The following is a 22,830-nucleotide window of genomic DNA, read 5'->3' as shown; positions in this document are numbered from 1 at the left end:
CCAAAAAAAATTGAATGCCAGGAAGGCTATTAAAATCTCCAAATGGCTCAAAGGACCTCTTCCATTGACTTGTACATGAACTGAGCAGGTTTTAGGTGGCGAATATTCAATTTGTTTCCATGGTCGAGATGTGATAAATCTCACATTAGAATTTACATTAGAATAGGGGGATTAAAATTCAAATGTGTGCATTTTGAAACTGGAAAATTCGAGTTTACTATTCAACCCTTGATAAATCTGCCCCTAAGTGTCCTTCTGCATAGCACCCCCATGTACATTGGAAAGCCTTGTTTTATGTTTTTAATTAAAGAGACAAAATGTGGGAAGTCAAAAAACAGATACTTATTTCTCAAAAAGTCATACACTTTTATTTAGTTATAAAGGGGGGGGGGGGTCTGCCTCAACTTTGGTCAAAATTTGTTGCAGGTTAAATCATTTGCAATACCAATTTTGGCCAGAAGGAAAGTCTTTCCTTCAGCATCGGATCCTGGCAGAATATATTTATATCCATATGCCCAGACTGCAAGCAGGGAAAAGCCAAAATGGGTAAGATTTTTTTTTTTTTTTTTTTTTAAACATTTACTGAACATTCATCCAAACTGGAGATAGACTACATCACTCTCCAGCTAACAGGGAGCGTCAAAACCCAGCACCTTTCAGTATCATCAGTTCAGTATCTAACAGGTGTTCCAAAGTGGCCTTTCCCGAACATCAGTTGCTTTGATACATGATGAATAACATGAATTTATCTTAAAGCCCATTTGTGGATCCTATTAAAAATTTGGCCGCAATGGGAGGAGACTTACCTTCTTACATGTTGGTAAACAAAGCTCCCCTGGCTAGTTTCCTTTGCAAGATGAAAGGTACTGGTCAGAGATCAAGCAGCACAAGAGCAATGCAGAGAATCCATGACTTACAGTAAAGAAAAGCTCCATGACTCTGCTGTCCAGGAGGGTCTCTCGCCAGGACTCTGTAGGCTTCAATATCACATTTTGGGAGGACTCGAACATTGCTATATAATGTCTGCCCAGTTATCTGGTGTCAAGGTCAACAATAACATTCCTACTTGTCTTTAAAGAAGGGGGGGGGGGAAACGTCCCACTTACACCAGCACCCACTGAAAAAGAATGCAATGGAAACAGACTTTAAGCCTCTTCACATACACGGCATAATTCCTGCATGAGGCCAAGGAATAAAAGGTATTAAGTACTGAAAATAAGAATGCTTAAAGAATGCTAGATAACAACTTGATCATTATTATGTGGCGTGCCAGGGCGATACAGTCACTATGATAAGCAGTGGGACTAATGTGACAGGAGCAGGTTTGGAAAGAGCAACCGCCCACGACAGGTGCTCCGATTTATGGAAAATGGAAGCCTTTGTTGGGCTGCCACAAATCATCCTCTTGCAAAGTTAAAGCAAGCTTTACTAAACATTTATCATGGGCTTGGTGTGTGGAGGAGTTAAATTGGGGCAAGCAGAAGGTATGGCTAGTGACCTCTAAAGCTTTAAACACACTCAAGTAGCAAAGTGGAGATAAGGGGGTACAATGACACTATTTATAGATGTGCACAGTGCTGGTAACAAGAGGATGACAGCCAGGTCACACAAATGGAAGCAAAATCGGAATGTCTTCTTTTGATGCCTTTTACAGCCCATACAGTGTTGTAAGAGTAATGCACTTCAAACGTATCCCCATTAACCTTCTGCTTCCTAAAGTGATCTCTTCCAACCGAAGTCATCTCTGTCTATGCCAATGCTTTGATTTCTTATTAAACTACATTCTAAATGCTTTTCGGTAAAATATAAAACCAACATTTTTGAGCTGTAGTCTAGCTACATGTAATTTATAGAAAGTACACAATATTTTGGCATGTAATCATCTGTAAAGATTGTCAAAACAGATGCCAATTAAAACGGTATGTTAAAGTTAAAACAGTTAAAGATATGGAAATAAAATCCATAGGAATCTATAAACATGTGTATAAAGTAAACTGCATGTACTGTACACATCTCTTCAAATAATGGAAGCACCAAAAGGATCCAGCCTAATTATTTAGGATTTATATTAATTCAGGCACTTTTTACAGCGTTCGGATCCTTGGGGTTTGAATTGCTTTCTGTGAAACTTCTAAAAATCAAGGTTTTAAAGCTCTGGACATCTATCAACATAATAAAAATAATAAAAATAACCAAAAACAAAAGCCTGTCCAAATCTTTATATATCTGAACAAAACATAATTTAAACTGCTTTCTGGACATTTTGGCAACCAGAAATGATTATACTAATTTCCAGATTTACAGTGGTGTAAAAAACTATTTGCCCCCTTCCTGATTTCTTATTCTTTTGCATGTTTGTCACACTTAAATGTTTCTGCTCATCAAAAACCGTTAACTATTAGTCAAAGATAACATAATTGAACACAAAATGCAGTTTTTAAATGAAGGTTTACGTTATTAAGGGAGAAAAAAAACTCCAAATCTACATGGGCCTGTGTGAAAAAGTGATTGCCCCCCTTGTTAAAAAATAACTTAACTGTGGTTTATCACACCTGAGTTCAATTTCAAAGTTTATAAAGCCATTTCTAAAGCATTGGGACTCCAGCAAACCACAGTGAGAGCCATTATCCACAAATGGCAAAAACATGGAACAGTGGTGAACCTTCCCAGGAGTGGCCGGCCGACCAAAATTACCCCAAGAGCGCAGAGACAACTCATCGGAGAGGCCACAAAAGACCCCAGGACAACATCTAAAGAACTGCAGGCCTCACTTGCCTCAATTAAGGTCAGTGTTCACGACTCCACCATAAGAAAGAGACTGGGCAAAAACGTCCTGCATGGCAGATTTCCAAGGCACAAACCACTTTTAAGCAAAAAGAACATTAAGGCTCGTCTCAATTTTGCTAAAAAAACATCTCAATGGTTGCCAAGACTTTTGGGAAAATACCTTGTTGACCGACGCGACAAAAGTTGAACTTTTTGGAAGGTGCGCGTCCCGTTACATCTGGCGTAAAAGTAACACAGCATTTCAGAAAAAGAACATCATACCAACAGTAAAATATGGTGGTGGTAGTGTGATGGTCTGGGGTTGTTTTGCTGCTTCAGGACCAGGAAGACTTGCTGTGATAGATGGAACCATGAATTCTACTGTCTACTAAAAAATCCTGAAGGAGAATGTCCGGCCATCTGTTCGTCAACTCAAGCTGAAGCGATCTTGGGTGCTGCAGCAGGACAATGACCCAAAACACACCAGCAAATCCACCTCTGAATGGCTGAAGAAAAACAAAATAAAGACTTTGGAGTGGCCTAGTCAAAGTCCTGACCTGAATCCTATTGAGATGTTGTGGCATGACCTTAAAAAGGCGGTTCATGCTAGAAAACCCTCAAATAAAGCTGAATTACAACAATTCTGCAAAGATAAGTGGGCCAAAATTCCTCCAGAGCACTGTAAAAGACTCGTTGCAAGTTATCGCAAACGCTTGATTGCAGTTATTGCTGCTAAGGGTGGCCCAACCAGTTATTAGGTTCAGGGGGCAATTACTTTTTCACACAGGTTTGGATTTCTTTTCTCCCTAAATAATAAAAACCCATTTAAAACACTCATTTAAAAACTGCATTTTGTGTTTACTTGTGTTATCTTTGACTAATAGTTAAATGTGTTTGATGATCAGAAACATTTTGTGTGACAAACATGCAAAAGAATAAGAAATCAGGAAGGGGGCAAATAGTTTTTCAAACCACTGTATGTGATAGTAATGATTTAAAGAAAAATAAGTTTAACTCCCAGTTAGTACAGATATAATGAATACATGTGCTGTTTCATTCATATATCCAATATGCTATTTGGAAAATTGTGTGATGGTACTGGGGTGATCAAACAAATAATTAGATATTTTTAGGATCAGTGCTCCATTTAATTGTGCAAGTACTTAGAGAGACTATACTTATATTTTAAACCAAAACCACATTTTCAATAGAAGCTCTCCAGGTCTCAAGCCCCTTTCAGTAATTGCTTAAAAATGCTGAATTAAGAACAGCAAACATCATAAACTCACATAATAAAAAACAAAGATGCTAGACCATATGTATAGGATACAGCCAATGCAATTTAGTTGTATAAAGTCTTAACTTTTATAACTATGGCCCAAAACATACTACTCACACAGGGTGCTTCCGATTGGGTGGCCTAAATAACCTTTAGAATGGCAGATTGCTACAGATCCAGGTTAGTTTAGGTTGCAAGCAAATGATAGCAGATTATAATGATCAAATGTGCTAATTTTGGAGAATTAATTTGCAGGTTCCCACTAATCTTGGGACGGTCTCCGTGATTAAACTAATCACACCAATCCCATTCAGAGCTATGATCATATGGAAAAATACAGGCAACTTAATCAAGGCAAGTTTTAGTTGGTTTACCTGGAGAAACCAGAATAGACACTGGCAGAAAGTTAAAACAGATGCCAAAAAGTTATATTTTTTCAGATCTAAGAAAGCACCAAAATGGCTCATTTATTTTGAAACACAAAGGAAAAACCAGCGAAGAGAAAGAGAAGGTAGAACATAAATAGTTATTGAAAGGTCCACATACAACAGAACCTCTAGGCATTCTCACTGACCTTTTGTAAAGCACTTGATCACTGTGCCTCTGTGTATTAACAACGGGCAGCATCTTCTGAAACAATGCACCGCTAATATCGGCCACCCAAAGTTAGCTTTAAATGGAGCGTAAATCTGTCTGCTACATTCCTGGTGGACATTGTGCTAAACTCATCTACAATACACTCAGCCAAAAGGACTCCAAGGGATGTTGAAATACAATAATATCATAAGGGATTAACAGAGACAAAGGTAATATAATACTGTGGCTTATTTATACCAGAGGTATGGAAGTCACATCCCTTATAAGCATGTGACAGGGGAGTAGTGCACACATCATTCAGTTACATGTAAGGTTATAAAGTCATATACAGCTGTTTACTGCTTAACATGGTCAGGGCAGTGATTGGGTCTACAGAGGGAGGGGGGTTTGTTTTTTGCGGTGGCCTTGAATGCTAATATATAGTATCGTCCAGCTGGGTGGAAAATGCAGAAAGGTAAAAGTGGCCTCAATGTAGTAGGCAAACGAGTTTTCATGGTACCAAGAGGAGAACTGTTCCTCTCACTTGTTTGTACATATTCTTAAGAAAATTGACTAGGGAGCTGACAATCCTGGGATCCAGCATGCGTAATATTGGTTCAGTTAAAATATGACCAACAGAAAAGGAGTATACACTTCAGGATCTACGCCCCTCCATCCCTCACACTAAGCTGAGACAGAATCACTGTTATTAAAGGGGAACGATCGCAAACTTGAAAATTTAATATAAGCTTCATCACACTGAAATAAGAAACTTTCTAAATACAATGAGAGCTCAGCATCTGTTCTGTTTCTCTTCAATCTGTCTTCATGCAGGAATTGGGTGTCAGATATTCATTGACAGTTAGATCCAATATATCTTATGGGGGGGGCTTCCTTTCCTTGCAGATGTATTAGAGCTCACTCAAATAACTGATTCCAGTACAAACAAAATCTAACAAAAAAACTGCCTTTTGCACAAATCCTGCATATAGAGAGACATGATGTCTGGTGATTTTAATAGAGTGAGCTCTAATACATCTTCTAGGCAAAAAGAGCCCCCTATAATAAATATTGGATCTAACTGTCAATGAATATCTGACACCCAACTGCTGCATGAAGACAGAATAAAAAGAAACAGATGCTAAGAGAGTAATAGTGAAGATAAACTTGATTTTTTCAGAAACAGTACAGAATATTTAATTGATTATATTTAGAAAACTTTTTTATTTGAGTATGATGATTTCAATTTCGCGATAGCTCCCCTTTAATAATGTAGATAGCACACAAAGAAGTCTCAACTGGAAAAATTCAAGTACAGTGAAACCTCAATTTTACGTACCTGGATTATAAATTTTCCCTCATTTTACACTTTTTTGTGTTCCCACCAACATACAATGCATTTCCCTGGTTTACAATATCATGATTTTTAAAGCATTTTCTGTAGTTCCCTAAAAATAAAAAATGGGGGTTCTACTGCAGTTAAAAGTATAAAATACCCAGAATGACTAATTCTGCACCTCCTCATTTTTTAATGTATATCCCTACAGAGTTTAGAGATAAAACAGAAATTAATTTTATTCCCATTGGTTAAAAATGTAAAGTATCAATTTTAAAAACAAGTCTTTAGGGAAATCTTGTCTAATCTGGGAACCTATCAGATGGTAATCTTGCCCAATAAAGTGCACAGAAGGCTAATGGCACATGGCACTATTTTCTATGTGATTACATAGAATTCAAAACACTATTGTATACCCCTTACAGTTTGTTTTTAAGATGGGCTACTAGACAGGGGCAAGCCTTTGCCATGGAACTATAAGTCACATAATGATACAGACAAGCAGATGATTCCTAGATAATTCCTATGTACAATTTGATGCAAATTCTTCCAAAAATCATAAAGCAGCCAATAAAAAGGATATAGTTTGGAGGCAAGAAGTTCCAGCTTAAAACCTGATTGGCTAGTGCAAGGTAGCGCTGGAACACTGAAGACATTTGTGCATTAAGGTTCTCTCGCCTGCTGAATTCCTGTAGTACTTCTATCGTTAGCATAAAAATCTGCCGGAGATCCTCGTCCTGAAAGTAAACAACACAGATTATACGGATAGAATCCATCATGGACAAGTTGAGAACATCACAAATGTCCAGTATTTCAGATTTTGACGAGAAAATCATTAAAGGGGTTGTTCATCTTTAAATTAACTTTTAGTATGATGTAAAGAGGGATATTTTGAAACAATTTGCAACTCGTTTTCATTTTTAATTATTTGCAATTTTAGCAATCTGGCTGCTAGTGTCCAAATTCCCCTAGCAACCATGCATTGATTTGAATAAGAGACTGGCATATGAATAGGAGAGGCCTGAATAGAAAGATGAGTATTAAAAAGCAGCAACAACAATACATTTGTAGACTTACAAAGCATTTGTTTTTTATATGGGGTCAGTGACCCCCATTTGAAAGCTGGAGAGAGTCAGATGATGAAGGCAAATAATTAAAAACACTATAAAAAAATAATGAAGACCAATTGAAAAGTTGCTTAGACCTAGCCATTCTAGAACATACTAAAGGTGAATATAAAGGCAAACCACCCCTCTAAGGCTTATGGGACACAGACAGAATAGTGGCTGGTACTTGCAGAATAGTAGAAGAAAATTCTTTTCTATAAGGGCATAAAAGACTGATGCCAAAGAGAATATAACAAAATCTATTTCCAGGTATGCAGAATGCTAATTTGATATGATATACTTACATGCTCCTAATTATTTAAGCGCACCAACCCATAATTACACATTGTAAATTTACATGTAATTGTTCATGAAGTTTCCTCTTTGCACTTTCTTATAATTAAATTGCAAAACTCTGAGAGGTAAGACAGCTATATACAGAAATATCTGCTAGTCTGGCATGGTCAGATATGAGGGTATCTCTGCCTGACCTGCCTACTAAATGGCCAACAATGAAGCTGGAGCTTGTGCAGATTGTGGTAATTCATGGTCTTCTGTATAGTCAGGTGATACTAACCTGATACGACTTTCTAGCCTTCCAATCTAGATCTAAATGAATCAAATACTGATAAGGGAAGCCACGGTTTGTGCCTATACTATTGCCGCCAGCTCAGTCTTGAGTGCCTGAGTTATCACCCAAAATCTATAAAGCTTTAAATGAACAGTCACACGGGTTATACAACATATATACATAATTACGTAAACTACATTCTGCAGCAAAAACCACAGGAGAATACTATTACGACTACTACAGACAGATTCATTTTTGGCAGATTTCGACCCAGTTTTGTGGTTAGGGAAACAATGTTTTCCAGAGTGATACGACTAGACTTTACTCTTCATGGCTTTAGCCTCTCAAGTCTCATAATCTCCGTGGTATTTTGAAGTCCTTCCAGACATAAAGCCCCCTTGTTCTACAAGGACAGTTTTATGGCGCTACATGCCTACAAGGACTGCTCAAGAGCTGAACAATACATCTGAGACAAGCAGGCCATCTGCAAGAAATGCTCCTACATGGATGGCTTTGGCTAGAAGCCAATGTTATTTTAGAGCAGTCATTGTTAAAACATGCTATTCTCTTGGGGTAAGCCAAGTGGTGTATGGCTCCATGGTCCATGGAAATATGCTCCTAACAGCCTAAAAATCAACTGTCATCTATAAGTAATGAGGCGATCAGCCCCCTTGCTGCTTAACTCTTTCACTGCATATGACAGTCGCTTACAGCTGCAGCAGATCGTTACATTCCTCTGAACTCATTAACGCTAGTGCTAAAATCAGCCGCATATTGAACGGGCTTAACGTTCTATACACTGCTACATTTTGGTGTTGAGATTCAAGGACAGCAGAGAAAAAAAGCAAGCAGTAATTGAAGATGACAGGATAAAGAGGTTGACACTCCCAAGGTGGCCATCAGGGGTTAAGGGGCAACTGCTGCAAAGGGCCTCATTAATCTTATTAAGCTGAAGAATTTCATCTCCAGACGCTAAAAGAGAAAATAGCCTTTCAGATAATATTTCAGCAGGTATTATATGGTAGAACAATCCCTGTCATGGGACATCAGGCATCTGAATATAAGGTGATATAGATTCCATTATGCTTGCAAAATGCTTCAGGATATAGAATTACAGGAGGCATTTAATACTGCATAGCCTGAATCCCATGATGCAACTTGATTAATTAGGCCATACCTGAAATACTCGCTTGCAGCTCCCGTGGAACTCCATACTCAGGCCAATGTTGCTGGTTTTACTCGAACTGGAGAACTCTATTAAAAGTGCCGTTAATATGGAACAGGCCAATGTTTGCTATGGTAAAAAAAAAAAAGAAACAAAAGCATTTAGAACAGGAACTTTTAAATACAATGAATACAAATAAATAAGAATTTTAATAAGAATCAAACCAAATAAAACAGGTATAAAAGGAGAACTAACCCCTAAAAATGAATATGGTTAAAAATGCCATATTTCACATACTGAACTAATTGTACCAGCTTAAAGTTTCAGCATCTCAATAGCAGCAATGATCCAGTACTTCAAACATGTATAAGATGATGGCACAAGGCGGATTATTCTAATGGGAATTGTGCTGGTTTCTGAGCTGAAAATGAAAATATTAGCTTGGGCATACTGAAATAAATATTCTAAATACAATAAATTAAATATTTTATACTGTTTCTGAAATAATCAAGTTTATCTTCACTATTCCTCTCTCAGCATCTGTTTCTCTTCATTCTGTCTTCATGCAGCAGTTGGGTGTCAGATAAATGATCCAAAATATCTTATGGGGGGGGGGGTCATTTTGCCTAGATGCATTAGAGCTCACTATTAAAATCACCAGACATCATGTCTCTCTACATGCAGCATTTGTGCAAAAGGCAGTTATTTTGTTAGATTTTGTTTGTACTGGAATCAGTTATTTGAGTGAGCTCTAATACATCTGCTAGGAAAGGGATCCCCCCTATATTGGATCATTCATCTGACACCCAACTGCTGCATTAAGACAGAATGAAGAGAAACAGATGCTGAGAGAGGAATAGTGAAGACAAACTTATTTCAGAAACAATGCAGAATTTTTAATTAATTGGATTAAGAAAATTTCTTATTTCAGTATGCGGAAGCTGTATTAAATTTTCATTTTCTCGATAGTTCCCCTTAATATTTTGGCTGTGCGCTTTCCCTTTATTACCAGTGTGCATGCATTATTTGTACAGATCAGCTGAACTTGAGGCACACCATAGAGAACCATCCAAGCAGAGACTGAAGGCATTGAAACCAGTGCCTTCTCACAACCGTGAGTTAGTGCCCCTCAAACAAACACCCATAGGGAAGCCTGTGCTTTACATAGGCACAGATGACAAGCGTAGTTAAAAATACAGTATCTGCACCCAATACATTTGCAGCATTCACCCAATGTGTCAGCAGCAGGTACAGCATTTTGACCGTTTTCCATGCACCCATATAAAGAACAGGCCATCTGTTAAAGTATAATTTAGATTTGCATGAATATAACCTAAGCTAGCCATTAATAATATATATTTAATACAGTAGAACCCCCACTTTACTTTTTTCAGGGGATCAGTAAAATCCAGGAAAATGTAAAATCAGGGAAATGTAGTATGCATAATATAAAGGTGAAGCCACAAAACAACAATGTAAAATAAGGGAAAACTTAAAATCAGGGAATGTAAAATTGAGGTTTCAAAGTATAAAAACCTTTTCCAATATAGTAAGTATGAATCTCTTATCTGGAAAGCTCCAAATTACGGGAAAGTAGTCTCCCATAGACCATATTTTATTTAAAAAAAAAAAATCAAAATTAGCATTTAAAATTTACTTTTTTCTATGTTATTACAAAATAGTACCTTGTACTTGAACCCAACAATGATAAGTATCATTATTGAGGAATAAGATTATTACTATTGGCAAAACAAAACTAATTGGTTTATAGAACGTTTAAATACTTATATATTAAATATATACTAAATAAATTATATTACAAGTATGGGACCTGTTATCCAGAATGCTTGGGACCTGGGGGTTTCCGGATAACGGATCTTTCCGAAATTTGGATCTTCATACCTTAAGAGTAATCGAAAACCATGTAAACATTAAATAAACCCAATAGACTGGTTTTGCTTCCAATAAGGATTAATTATATTTTATTTATATTATAGTTAATTGTAGTTTGGTTTAAGTACAAGGTACCGTGTTATTATTACAGAGAAAAAGGAATCATTTTTTGAAATTTGGATTCTTCGGATAAAATGGAGTCTGTGGGAGACAGGCTTTCCATAATTCAAAGCTATCTGGATAATGGGTCCAATATATGTATTGTATAGGGATGCACCGAATCCACTTTTTTTGTATTCTGCAGAACCCCCGAATACTTTGTGAAAGATTCGGCTGAATACTGAACCTGAACTCTAATTTGCATATGCAAATCAGTGAGGGGGAGGGTAAAATAGAGCAGCGCACAAAGTGCACGGCGGAAACATTTTTTACTTCCTTGTTTTGTGACGAAAAGTCACATGATTTTAAGGATTCGAATTAGGTTTAGCCAGGCACAAGGATTCGGCCAAATCCAAATCCTGCTGAAAATGGCCGAATCCTGGCCAAATATTGAACCAAATCCTGGATTTGGTGCATCCCTAGTATTATATAATGCTTAAATTATCAGACTCAAAGTATCGAGGTCCAAATATGGTAAGACCCCTATTGAGAAAACCCCAGGTCCCAGGCATTCCGGATAACAGGTCCCACAATGAAGCCAGAATTCGTCAGATAACGCTAAATTAGGTTCCCTGTAAAGAATAAAAAGTGGTTATACTGACTCTCTACTATGTGTATGTCTCTGTCCATCCCTACAACCTTCATAGTTATATCCCAAACAGACCGCTGGGTCAAAACCCACTTTGTCCAGCTGCACAGAGCATACAGCCCTCTTTTCTTAATACAAAGGGGAAGCAAGCCTAAACCATAAGATCATTAAAAGCCAACAGTGTACAGTTATATTCAGACACACGTGTAACTATTTCCATTCCTTGAGAGAAAGACATACGATGATGCGTCCGTTTCCTTCCAGCAGCGCGTGGAAAGGAATCCGAGTTTTATCACTTCCTACTATGTGTTTGAGGAGCAGATTAAAGGTGCCTGACATAGAACATGCTCTGGTTTCGCTCTCAAACATGTTCCCTATTTATAAGTAGTTCTCATGTTCCAATTATTTTCCATTAAATAAACCTTCAAAATATGAGAGCATATATTGTGTTCCTGCTGGGTGTATGTGCACTTGTGAGTGGATGTGTTGCTTGCCTTGCTAGAGACATTCCTCATAGAATGCATGATCAACAGTACCCCATATACAGGTATCGGACCTGTTATCCAGAATGCAAATGACCTGGGGTTTTCCGGATAATGGATCTTTCTGTAATTTGGATCTTCATACCGTAAGTCTACTAGAAAATCATATAAACATTAAATAAACCCAATAAGCTGGTTTTGTTTCCAATAAGGATTGGTTATATCTTAGTTTGGATAAGTCCAATTGCTTTCCAATTGTTATTTTATTATTTAAGTTTAAAATGTAATGTTTCTGTCTGGTGTTTCAATCTGGCAGCTCAGTGATACAGGTGCAGATTCTGAACTGTTAAAATTTTCTACATTTAGTTGATACATTTCTCAGCAGTATTTGTGGAATATTAGCAACTATTGTATCAATTCTAACAGCTGCCTTTAGGGCAGAGACACGCTTGGAGATTCGGGGAGATTAGATGCCCAACGACATATCGCCTCTTCTTCGGGTGACTAATCTCCCCAAAATGCCTTCCCGCAGGCTAGAATCTAAATCACAAGCGGGATGACACTTGGAGCGCTTCATTTTTCGATGTTGCCTCACAAAGAAACTTCGGGGCGACTTCAGAAAACGAAGTGCTCCGAGTGCCATCCCGCTGGCGATTTAGATTCTAGTTAGGGGAGATTAATCGCCCGAAGAAGAGGCGATTTGTCCCCGGGTGACTAAATCTACCTGAATCTCCAGGTGTGTCTCTGCCCTCAGGGATTCTGACAAAGATAAGAAATAAATGAACTAATGGATCATTTAGAACAGTTACAGAGTTGGTCACCCTCCTCCCAGAGTTGCTTAAGAAGGTAAAAAAATAAAACTTTACACCTCAATATTAGAAAAAACAGTCACAAACAGAAAATAAAAATTAATTGTAAAAAATAATCTATATTTCTGGTGAACTGTCTGAAACCAACTGAACTGAAAAGTGTTGGAAGGAGACCAACCGCTTTAATATTCTTTACGGCAGGGATTCCCAGACAGGCGTGGGGAATACTTTTAGTGTAGCAATCGTGCCTCAGATATCATCCTGCCATGGAATACATAAGTTTACACCAAGGATATTGTGAGATTAGGGCTATTTCCACTGGCACCGCTGGTCCAGGCAGTTTTTGACCATAGATTGTGTATTCTCAGCTGAACAACATTTACTAGCAGGGTACAAGATGGAAACACACCAGTGCAGAAACCACCTTGTCCGACACTTGCCTAATAGCATTTAAATAATACCAACTTGTGAAGCAACTCATTTTAAGAAGAAAAAACATTGATGAGCACAATTTTTCTAGACACCCAATTGCCTTGGAAATAACTGCTGCCTGAACCATGAGAAAGGTTAACTTGCCCTTTCATGACTCTTCAGTTTAGGTACCAGATTCTACCCCTGCCTCAATGCTGAACATACAGAAATACCAGATCCCCCTAGTCCCTGGATTCCCCCGCCTGTATTTCTGCAATGTGACATTTATGAGCCCACATGCACAACTTTCCCTTTATAATGTATTTAAAGTGACTAACTAGGTATCTTTATATTTGTGCATTACAATCCTTTTGCAGGAAGCAATAACCCAAAATGTAATAAAGGTGACTGGGTATTACTTATATGTACACTACAATTAACTTCTGTGCCCAGACCAGTGGGGTGGGCTAACACAGTAATGAGGGTTGTGCATTAAAATCATTTACTCCCCCCCAATAACATACATGTGTATAAGGGGCTCTATCCCTTCTCTATTAATCTGCATCAGTTACTCTATTCTACCCCCCCCCCCCAAACATACATGCTCCACAGGGGCATTTATTATGTACTGTAAAAAACATTAGGGATGCACCGAATCCTTTGCGAAAGATTCGGCCGAATACCAAACCAAATTTGCATATGCAAATTAGGGGTGGGAATTGCAAACATTTTTACTTCCTTGTTTTGTGACAAAAAGCCACTCGATCTCCCTCCCCCATCCTAATTTGCATATGCAAATTAGGATTCGATTCAGCCGGGCATACGGATTCGATTTGGTGCATCCCTAAAAAAAATACGTACATAATTCGCCACACATCATCATGTAAAAAGGCATACTTTTTTAAAACATTTTTTCTTTGAGCAACTTCTGCCAGGTCTAAAGCAGTGTAAAAAAACGGTGGCAAATAGGTCATTCACATGGCATTGAAAAAAAATACACCTTGATAAATTCACAGTTTTTTCAACACAGCTTTTTACACCATTTTGTTAGTGAATTTCAGCACAGCATAATAAATAGGCCCCTTAAATGAGAACGAAAACCCCTGCAGCTGGGGTCCCCCAATCGCCCCCTTCCCTCCCCGCATGGTGCTGCACTGTAATGGGTCTCCCCTCTAGCAACACTGACCTGATATGCAGAACAGAGCAGTGGAGCATAGGTAAGCCATGTTTTACAGCCTCAGTATCTACCTGAAGTGAGTGCAGACACTTGCACTTTTGGTGCATGCGCAGTTGAAGCTGAAAAGCTCCGTAAATTACCGAAAAGAAAGAAGAGGATCCAGAAGATACCGCAGCTAGCGAACATGGCTCCCCTGTGCTGTTCTGCACATACAGGTCAGTGTCACCAAAGAAGAGACCCATTCCAGTGCAACACCATGCAAGGAGAAAGCAGGGAGGGGGACCAGTGAAGGTGGGGCTAACAGGGGTCCCCAGCTGCAGGGGGGGTTTAGTTCTCCTTTAATGTCTATCTGATCCAATGGGTGTCGGACTTTAAAGAGCAACTGGACCAGTTCCTGGATCAACATGCAGTTGAATATTAATATCCGTAGCCTTGTATTATCGGTTTGCCCCGATGCTACATGGGCCTTTCTTCTGCCACTAACGTATTCCTTAAAGGGGAAGGAAACCTAGTCGGTGCAAACCCCCCTCCCCCCCTCCCGTTTGTTGCCCACCCTCCTTCCTCCCCCCTGGCCTACCCGTCCAGCTGGGCAAATGCCCCTAACTTGTTACTTACCCTTCTACGCAGGTCCAGTCCAGGGAGTTCACCGACCACATCTTCTTCCACGTGATCTTCTTCCTGCTGTGAACGGCGTTTTGGCGCATGCACAGTAGGATCATTACGCTGGTACAGATCTACTGCGCATGCGACATAAGTCACGCGCATGCGCAATAGATCATACCGGCGAAATGATCCTACTGCGCATGCGCCGTTCAAAGCAGGAAGATCGTGTGGAAGAAGATGTTGCCGGTGAACTCCCTGGACTGGACCTGCACAGAAGGGTAAGTAACAAGTTAGGCTCATTTGCCCAGCGGGACGGGTAGGCCAGGGGGGAGGAGGGAGGGTGGGCAACAAACGGGAGGGGGGGTGGGGGGTTTGTGCCGACTAGGTTTCCTTCCCCTTTAAAGCAGTTCTTCCCCCAAAGCCTCTTATTGTTTTAAAGGGGTTGCTCACCTTTATATTAACTTTTAGTATAATGAAGTGACATTCTGAGAGAATCTGCATTTGGTTTTCATTTTTTATCTAGTTTTTTTATTTATCTTTTTATTCAGCAGCTCTCCAGTTTGCAATTTCAGCAATCCAGTTGCTATGGTCCAACTAACCCTATCAACCATGCACGGATTTGAATAACAGACTGGAATATGAATAGGGAAGGGTCTGACTAAAAAGATAAGTAATAATAAGTAGCCATAACGATACTTAGACGGGGTCAGTGATCCCCATTTGAAACCTGGAAAAAGGCAGCAGAAGGCAGCAAATAAAAGGCTATAAAAGATAAAGTACAATTTCAAAGTTGCTTAGAATTAGCCATTCTATAACATACTGAAAGTTGCCTTAACGGTGAACCACCCCATTAAGTGGAAACCACCTGATAGTACCAGTACTGACACTATCCAGCCCAAAAATGCACACTACATTATTTCTGGACTGGGAATCCTCCACACTGGAGTTGGTAGGGTATTGCTTTGGGGGCTTTCTGGTCAGCTCAAAGGTCCCATGTGCCACAAGCATTAAAACTAAACCGAATTACGTGTTTATACAGTGAAGACATCTCTACAAATGGCATTATAATAATTGTTCATTATTCGTGATTGTTATTACTCTGTGAGCTTACATGCATTCAGTAGTTGTGGAACAAATCCAGGGCAGCAACTTGTCTGCAAAGTTCTTTATTGGGATAATGAGTTACACCGGTGTTTAACTCATTATTGGTGTAACTCATTATCCCAATAAAGAACTTTGCAGACAAGTTGCTGCCCTGGATTTGTTCCACAACTACTGAATGCATTGAACTATTGGGTATTACACACAGAATACCTGTGGAAGAAGCCAACAAAGAAATTCGGTGAGCTTGCTCTGAATATTATATCTGTGAGCTTACAATTTAACATCACCATAACACAACAGGAGCAAACTCAGAAGCAAGAACAACAAACATACACCTTGCAAATAGTCTCTAGGCTAGAATCAAACTCCTGATGCCAGTGCTGTAACCCAGCAGTGCTAACCACTGAGCCATTTTTAGATCCCTTGATACATTAGCATAGCCACCCTCCATTAACACTGCTTTACTGTTGTCTGACTATTTTTAATACCAGATTGTGAAACGCAAAATCTAAGTTCAGGGTGGAAGCTGAGAATTTTTTATTCATAAACTTGGGCATTCCTTGATCTATGCATTATCCTTGATCACACAAATGGAAATCATTCCTATGCCAACCTAAGCATTATATGTCTTTTTTTTTTTCTCTCCAATTACGACTCTAAGCGGTGCCAATGATGCTGCAGCGTTAAAGCAATCGGCTTTAGTTGTAGACTGGAAGGAGCCAAAGATAGAAAGAAGAGAATATATTTTTAAAGAGTGGCGCACTAGCAATTGCCCATGGGTTAAATGGAAATATTTGCAGTACCTCGCAGCACCCGAAAGATTAAAGCCGACATGATACTATTTATGTAGGCTCCAACAACAGCTGAGAGCCGTTCCATATATCCACCAACTGCCATATCTTTGTTCATAAATGCCTCTCATGTCAGTACCTTGACCTTACAGACGCTTGTTATCTTAGCTAGCACGCGCCTAACTTAATCCCTGCTCGTTGCACGATACCTAAGCAAATCAATCTGGAATACTATGCATATCACAGGCTATAATGTACCGCTTTGCTTTAAGTGCTCAATTCAAGTAGCAATTCAATTCCAAAACAATGGCAGCTATTTCAAGCTTTTCAGAGGTTAATGTAAACTGTAAACACAAGCACTAGTTCAAAGTGTCACAGGGAAAAGATGGATGATTGTGTCTCCAATGAGCAGCTACTGGAGACCTCACTAAAGGGATACTATTGGCATGGGAGCCCCAAACACCCAGTTTTCTGGACGTACAGTCACCCAAACCTCTACGCATGGTCTTTGAGTTCGGCCAGAAATTTCGAGCAGCTGTACAATAGAAATCAAGTCATGGGGATGAGATGCAAATGGTTCTTTAAAATTATTCAAAATCTCTCACTTAAAGTGAATCTATGCGGTTTCTCTGCTAGTTCGGTTTTCTCTTTCTTTTAAAGACCACAAAACATGCCTCGTTATGACTGGCTACCTGGATCTGCAAGCTCGGCAGGGCACTTGGCATGCACTGCAATTCAAAACTAGAATATGAGTTTTTTTATGGTCAAAACTGTCAAATTCAATTCGAGTTTTTTTAAAAAAAAAAAAGAAAAATTCAAATTTGATTTTCAAGATTTATTATACTCTGGCCCTTCAAGAACTCAAATTCAACCATTCGCCAACTAAAACCTGCCAAATTGCTGTTTAAGTCAATGGGAGAGGTCCAGGGATCAATTTTAAGTTGTTTGCAGCCTTCCTGACATTCGAGGTTTTTTTTAAATTTAATTTAAAATCGAGTTTTCGGGTCATTCTATTCATCCAAGTTTGAAAAATGTGTTTTTTTTAAATAAATTCCGATTGGTCAAATTTCAAGTTCATGGGAGTTTAAAAAAACTCACATGAATTTGAAATTCTACCCTTGGTTTTGGTAAAGGTCTACCTCTCCACACCCCCATCCATCTAGATGCTCCAAGCAGGGTTGTTCCCCCCCACCTCTCTAGCACAGTGATGCCCCTTATCTCCACAATTAGGGTCAATCCTGGAATAAGAGGTCTGAGACTGAAAGGAAAAGCTTTCTTTATACCCAGACAGCTACATGCAGTGATCAAAATGTTGCTCCCCAACCCCTTGGATGTTGCTAACCGGGGCCTCAAAGCAGATGCTTGTTTTTCAATCTCAATTGGTTGCATTAAATCCAGGCATACTGCTAAACAGAGACTTCAACATATGGCCAAACCACATAGGGGCTACCAAACAGCCAATCACAGCAGTTTTTGGCACCCACTTAGATTTTTTTTCATACTTGTGTTGCTCCCCAGTTCTTTCTGCATTTGAATATGCTCATGGGTTAAAAAAAAAGGTTGGGGATCAGGTCTGGACTGGGATCAAAAATAGGCCCTGACATTCCAAGTAAAAAGAGGCCCAAACAGTTCCCACCAGCCCACTATGGCATCTTACAGCAGCCCAGCTGGCATTTGCCAGAACCCACAGATTGCCAGTCTGGGCCTGTTGGGACTCCTGCCTTAGACTATCTTGCAAATACCAACAGCGCAATAAATAAAATACTACAGGTGGTGAAAGTGCTCTCACTGCTAAAGGTCAACTGGAACAAATCAAATATTTTACCGATAGCAATTTCTGTCCTACAGTCAGGGGCGCTGCACCAATGAAGTTAAGAAACTCGCCTCAGACGAAAAATATAGACAAAGTGTTGCAACCTGTAGCAAACTAGCACAAATTCCACAATAGTAACTACACAGTAAAAAAACCTAACAGAGCTTTTTCCATTGGAAAAAAATGAGCACAACCCAAACACATTTGTATAATGACACTGAAAAAAACATTAGCAACTAAAATTGGGCCCTCTCTACCTATTGTATTTATTGTTTTTTTATGTTCAGTGTATATACCCATATATTGTACGTACAGTGCTGTTGAATATGGCAGAGCTTCATATAAATTTGTTATTATTCCTAATAATAATCATATTATTGAGCTTATATGTCTTCCAGTGACAACCCCAACTTGATAAACCTTAGGCAATCTGTTCTGGCACACCGATGCTTCGTTTAGGGGCTGCACCCACAAAGAAACCTTCTTTTAGAAAAAGCCAGCACTTTAGGATGGAGCTACTTTCTGGCAGACTGTTGTTTCTCCTACTCAATATAACTGAATGTATCTCAGTGGGACCTGGATTTTACTATTGAGTGATGTTCTTAGATCTACCAGGCAGCTGTTATCTTGTGTAAGGGATCTGCTATCTGGTTACCTTCCCATTGTTCTGTTGTTAGGCTGCTGGGGGGGGGGAAGGAGAGGGGGTGATATCACTCCAACTTGCAGTATAGCAGTAAAGAGTGACCCATGTCAGATTTCAAAATTAAATCTAAAAAATTCTGTTTGCTCTTTCAAGAAATAGATTTTAAGAAATTCCTTTAGACCAAAATTCCAAAATTTAGACCAACTTTCGCCTTGACAAAGCTTCTAAGCGAAACGCGTGTCGGCGTCCTCTTGAAAATTGATCTCCTTAAGATAACAATTTTGATTCTGAAGAAATATTTCCATTAGGGGAACATACTGGATATTCTTGATGGGGGCAGGAATTTTGGTCTAAATCCTTTGCTTTACCACCTCTTCTATCTTCCTTCCATTCTAAGGGGCCGTGAGTTTGTGGCTTTTTAGGGCTACTTGGCCTCTTTTAACTGTTAGGGCAATTTAAATTACAAGGCCACAGCTCCGGTTACCCTGTCCTGCCTTGACTTTGTGGTGTCCCAGGCCTTAGAAACAAAATAGGCAGTTTGTTTTTGGGACAATCTTATTCTTGGAATATGACCGAATAACCTTTTAACCCATATTGAATTTTTGGCCATTTTTTTACCAATTCCTTTTTAACCATTTAATTAATTACCAAGTCTCATTTTTTAGCCTATTTATTGCACTGCACTTTATTGGTGTAATTTATTGCAATATCAATTTGCCAAATCTATCTTGATGAATCACACTTTATATATTAATTAATGAATTCATTTATCTATTAAGGGGTGTTATTGGAATCTATTGGTGGGGTAATACACCCTTTGGATTCAGGAATAATCAACTTTTTTTATCAGTCCTCGGACTGATTGATTTCACTTTATTTATTTGCACTAGCACTTTACCTAATTTATTAGTCAGCACCTTTATGAATGAATTATTATTTTCATTAATTATTTTGGTTTTGCAATTTATGGTTTGAGTTTACATGGTATAGATATAGTAACTATCTATTTGGTGGGGTTTCTTTTTTCTTAAATAATATTAACACTTTTTCATCTGACTTCATCAGACCTCTACCTATAGTTTGGGTTAAATAAGGATCAAATATAATATATATATATATATATACACACAGGGATACCAATCAGTGTTGTTTCTACTATCTATTTATGGCCATTAGAGTTGAGGTTCTATAGTTAAACAACTGTGGCAGTCAGGGTTTATCCAATGAATGGTGTATGCACTTTTACTCAATGCAGACAGGTCAAGAAGTCACAATAGTGACAGCTCAGCTGCCAGGGATCACTTTCTGACATCAAAGCAATGAATGGTATGGCAGCACCCACAAGCTGTAAAATGCTAAGACTACATCTAAAGCAGAGCAGAGATGTGCGTTCTGGGTAATAGATGCAGTTTAAGAACTTTCAAGTCTGTGCAGCTTCACTCATCACCTTCTAGATATTTCCCAAATGTTTTGAGCTGGTCGACTGTGCAGGAGTGAGGTGTGGAGCTCAGCGCTTCCAACTCTGATGTGACCTGGTTGCACAACTGCAACAATTTGGCTGATGGCACAAAAAGTGTTTTCCTGGAGCAACTTTATGCGCTAGAAACCATAGCTTTTGCTATAAATGATTGCTTCCTTCAGCATCTTGGCTCACGAACAGTTTCCATACACAACTACAAACAATGTGCAACAAATCAGATGCATATGCCCTTTTCATAAACTCTCTGAAGTCGTTAAAGAGCAGAAAATTTAACATTTTTCCTAGTATGTAAACAAAGGTATTTGCAGTTAGTATTTTTTCAGTTCTGAATTAAAAACCTCCCATTGTTAGGGTCTCTGATGAGGCATAAAGAGGATTTGGCCAGGATGATAGTAACCATACTGCGTGAACATGTGTGTGTGTATGGCACCTTACAGTTGCAGCTGATCCATCTGAACTAAAAATGCCTTCTGATACCACTTCTTGACACATGGTTGGGGTGCTGGCAAATTAAGAGGAGCCACAGCTCAGATCCACCATCAGCTGATGAACAGCAGGCCCACGACAGATACTTTACTACAATGTTGTGTTTTAGAAGAGGGCGGTGTTTTAGATGCGGGCAGTGTTACATTGGCAAACCTGATTTATACAAGGGCCAGGATTTATTTTCATGTGAGCAAAGAACCATTCCCCACAAGGTAACAGTCATCTGTGTTTTTGTGAAACTCCAGATGTTCCTTTATATGGTTATTTTTGAGTAAAGGCATATTTTCTGCAGGCCCAAGTTAGGCACAGCAATATGACTCATGTCTACAGTAACACCTCCAAACCCTTCTGTTATCTACAATGTATCCTATGCTTGAATGGCTGCCCCCATGGTTACACAGTAGCTTGTGTACATGAACTATAGTAGTCTACCTGAAGAACACATACAAAAGGGGGGTTGTGGGAGCACCCGCATTGCTAAGTAAAAATATATAGAAGTATAAGGGAAGTGCTACTGGCATAACCAAATGGGTCAGTGCACATTCCCTGGGCCCCTGTCTAAGTAATTCAGTAGATATGCAAATGCATGTGTTAACAAAGACAGGGGTTTTTAGTTACAAAGTTATGATCATAAAGTTGAAAAGCCACCAAACCACGTCAAGGTAAACACCATATGGCGGTCCCTAAATTGTACCTGAAGAACACACCAGATTAACCGGTGCAAGGAACTGAACTTTATATTGTCATTCCTTTAAAACTCTAATTTTTTTTTTTAGATGTTAATGTTCCTTTTTAGTTGTTAGTAGCATCATGGTGCATGTCAGCAGAAGAGACTGGAAATAAAATACTGGAAGGGAACCTTTTTCAGCCTCAACCGGAGCATGTGGGAGAACCCCAGTTGGAATTCCACTCTGGCATACTGCGATGTGAAGTCCTGCCCCTGGCCAGCATCAGTATTCAATCGAAGCGTTTACGGAGCAACACAATGCCTAGAATAAAATTAAAACTTAAGTATATGGTTCTGTGATATGAATGTGACCCAGAATTATCCATGCTATTAAAGGTATAAAAAAGGATGAAGTTTCAATTTTATTCATGGCTTTGTGGTGCTCCGTGATATACACTCTTCAACTGAACTTTCTTCAGCCTTGCAACAAAACTGAAGCTTAACGAATGACAATTCAAGGCCATATTAACACTGGAGTGGTTGTATGTCTTACATCAGCCCAGCCAATACCCTGATATCAATCCAACACAAAGTCTATTTCATGGCTGAGGAGCACAAGTGTCATAACTAACCTGAACAAGATGGAGCAAAATCTACCTGGAAGAATGGGCCTAAAACCCATTCTTACAGTGAGTAAAGCTGGAACAACTGTCCTCTAAAAGATACAAAGCTGTTATTGCCTTAAAACCTTAAAAGTCAGCGCAATAAAATATTAAGATGTCAGAAATTTATATTTATTTAGTACTGTACTATATCATGAGGATCTGCTTAATGGAAAAACTCTGCCCTAAAGTGGACCTGTGACCGAGACACAAAAATCTGTATAATAAAAGTCCTTTTACAATTAAATATGAAATACAATTT

General features: G+C 38.9%; 1 protein-coding gene across 2 annotated transcripts in view; it reads right to left on the bottom strand.

Annotated features, from left to right (window-relative positions):
* xpo4.S (exportin 4 S homeolog) overlaps nucleotides 1–22,830 on the bottom strand; it is a 100,661-nt gene that overhangs the window by 45,957 nt on the left and 31,874 nt on the right. Inside the window, exons 1-4 of one of the 2 annotated variants that reach the window (XM_018250289.2) lie at nucleotides 22,099–22,137; nucleotides 8,812–8,928; nucleotides 6,541–6,694; nucleotides 918–1,030 (exon numbers count right to left, since the gene is read on the bottom strand). In XM_018250289.2, the coding sequence (XP_018105778.1) occupies nucleotides 918–1,030; nucleotides 6,541–6,694; nucleotides 8,812–8,928; nucleotides 22,099–22,122 (408 nt within the window). In that variant the 5' untranslated portion in view covers nucleotides 22,123–22,137. Of the gene's footprint in view, nucleotides 1–917; nucleotides 1,031–6,540; nucleotides 6,695–8,811; nucleotides 8,929–22,098; nucleotides 22,138–22,830 lie in introns of those variants that run through there. The other variant, XM_018250288.2, reaches the window with a different exon arrangement.

The sequence above is a fragment of the Xenopus laevis genome, chromosome 2S (assembly GCF_017654675.1).
Source record: "Xenopus laevis strain J_2021 chromosome 2S, Xenopus_laevis_v10.1, whole genome shotgun sequence".
Classification (NCBI taxonomy): Eukaryota; Metazoa; Chordata; class Amphibia; order Anura; family Pipidae; genus Xenopus; species Xenopus laevis.
Note: the sequence above shows the minus strand (reverse complement) of the source record. Positions and strands in the feature narration are given on the sequence as shown.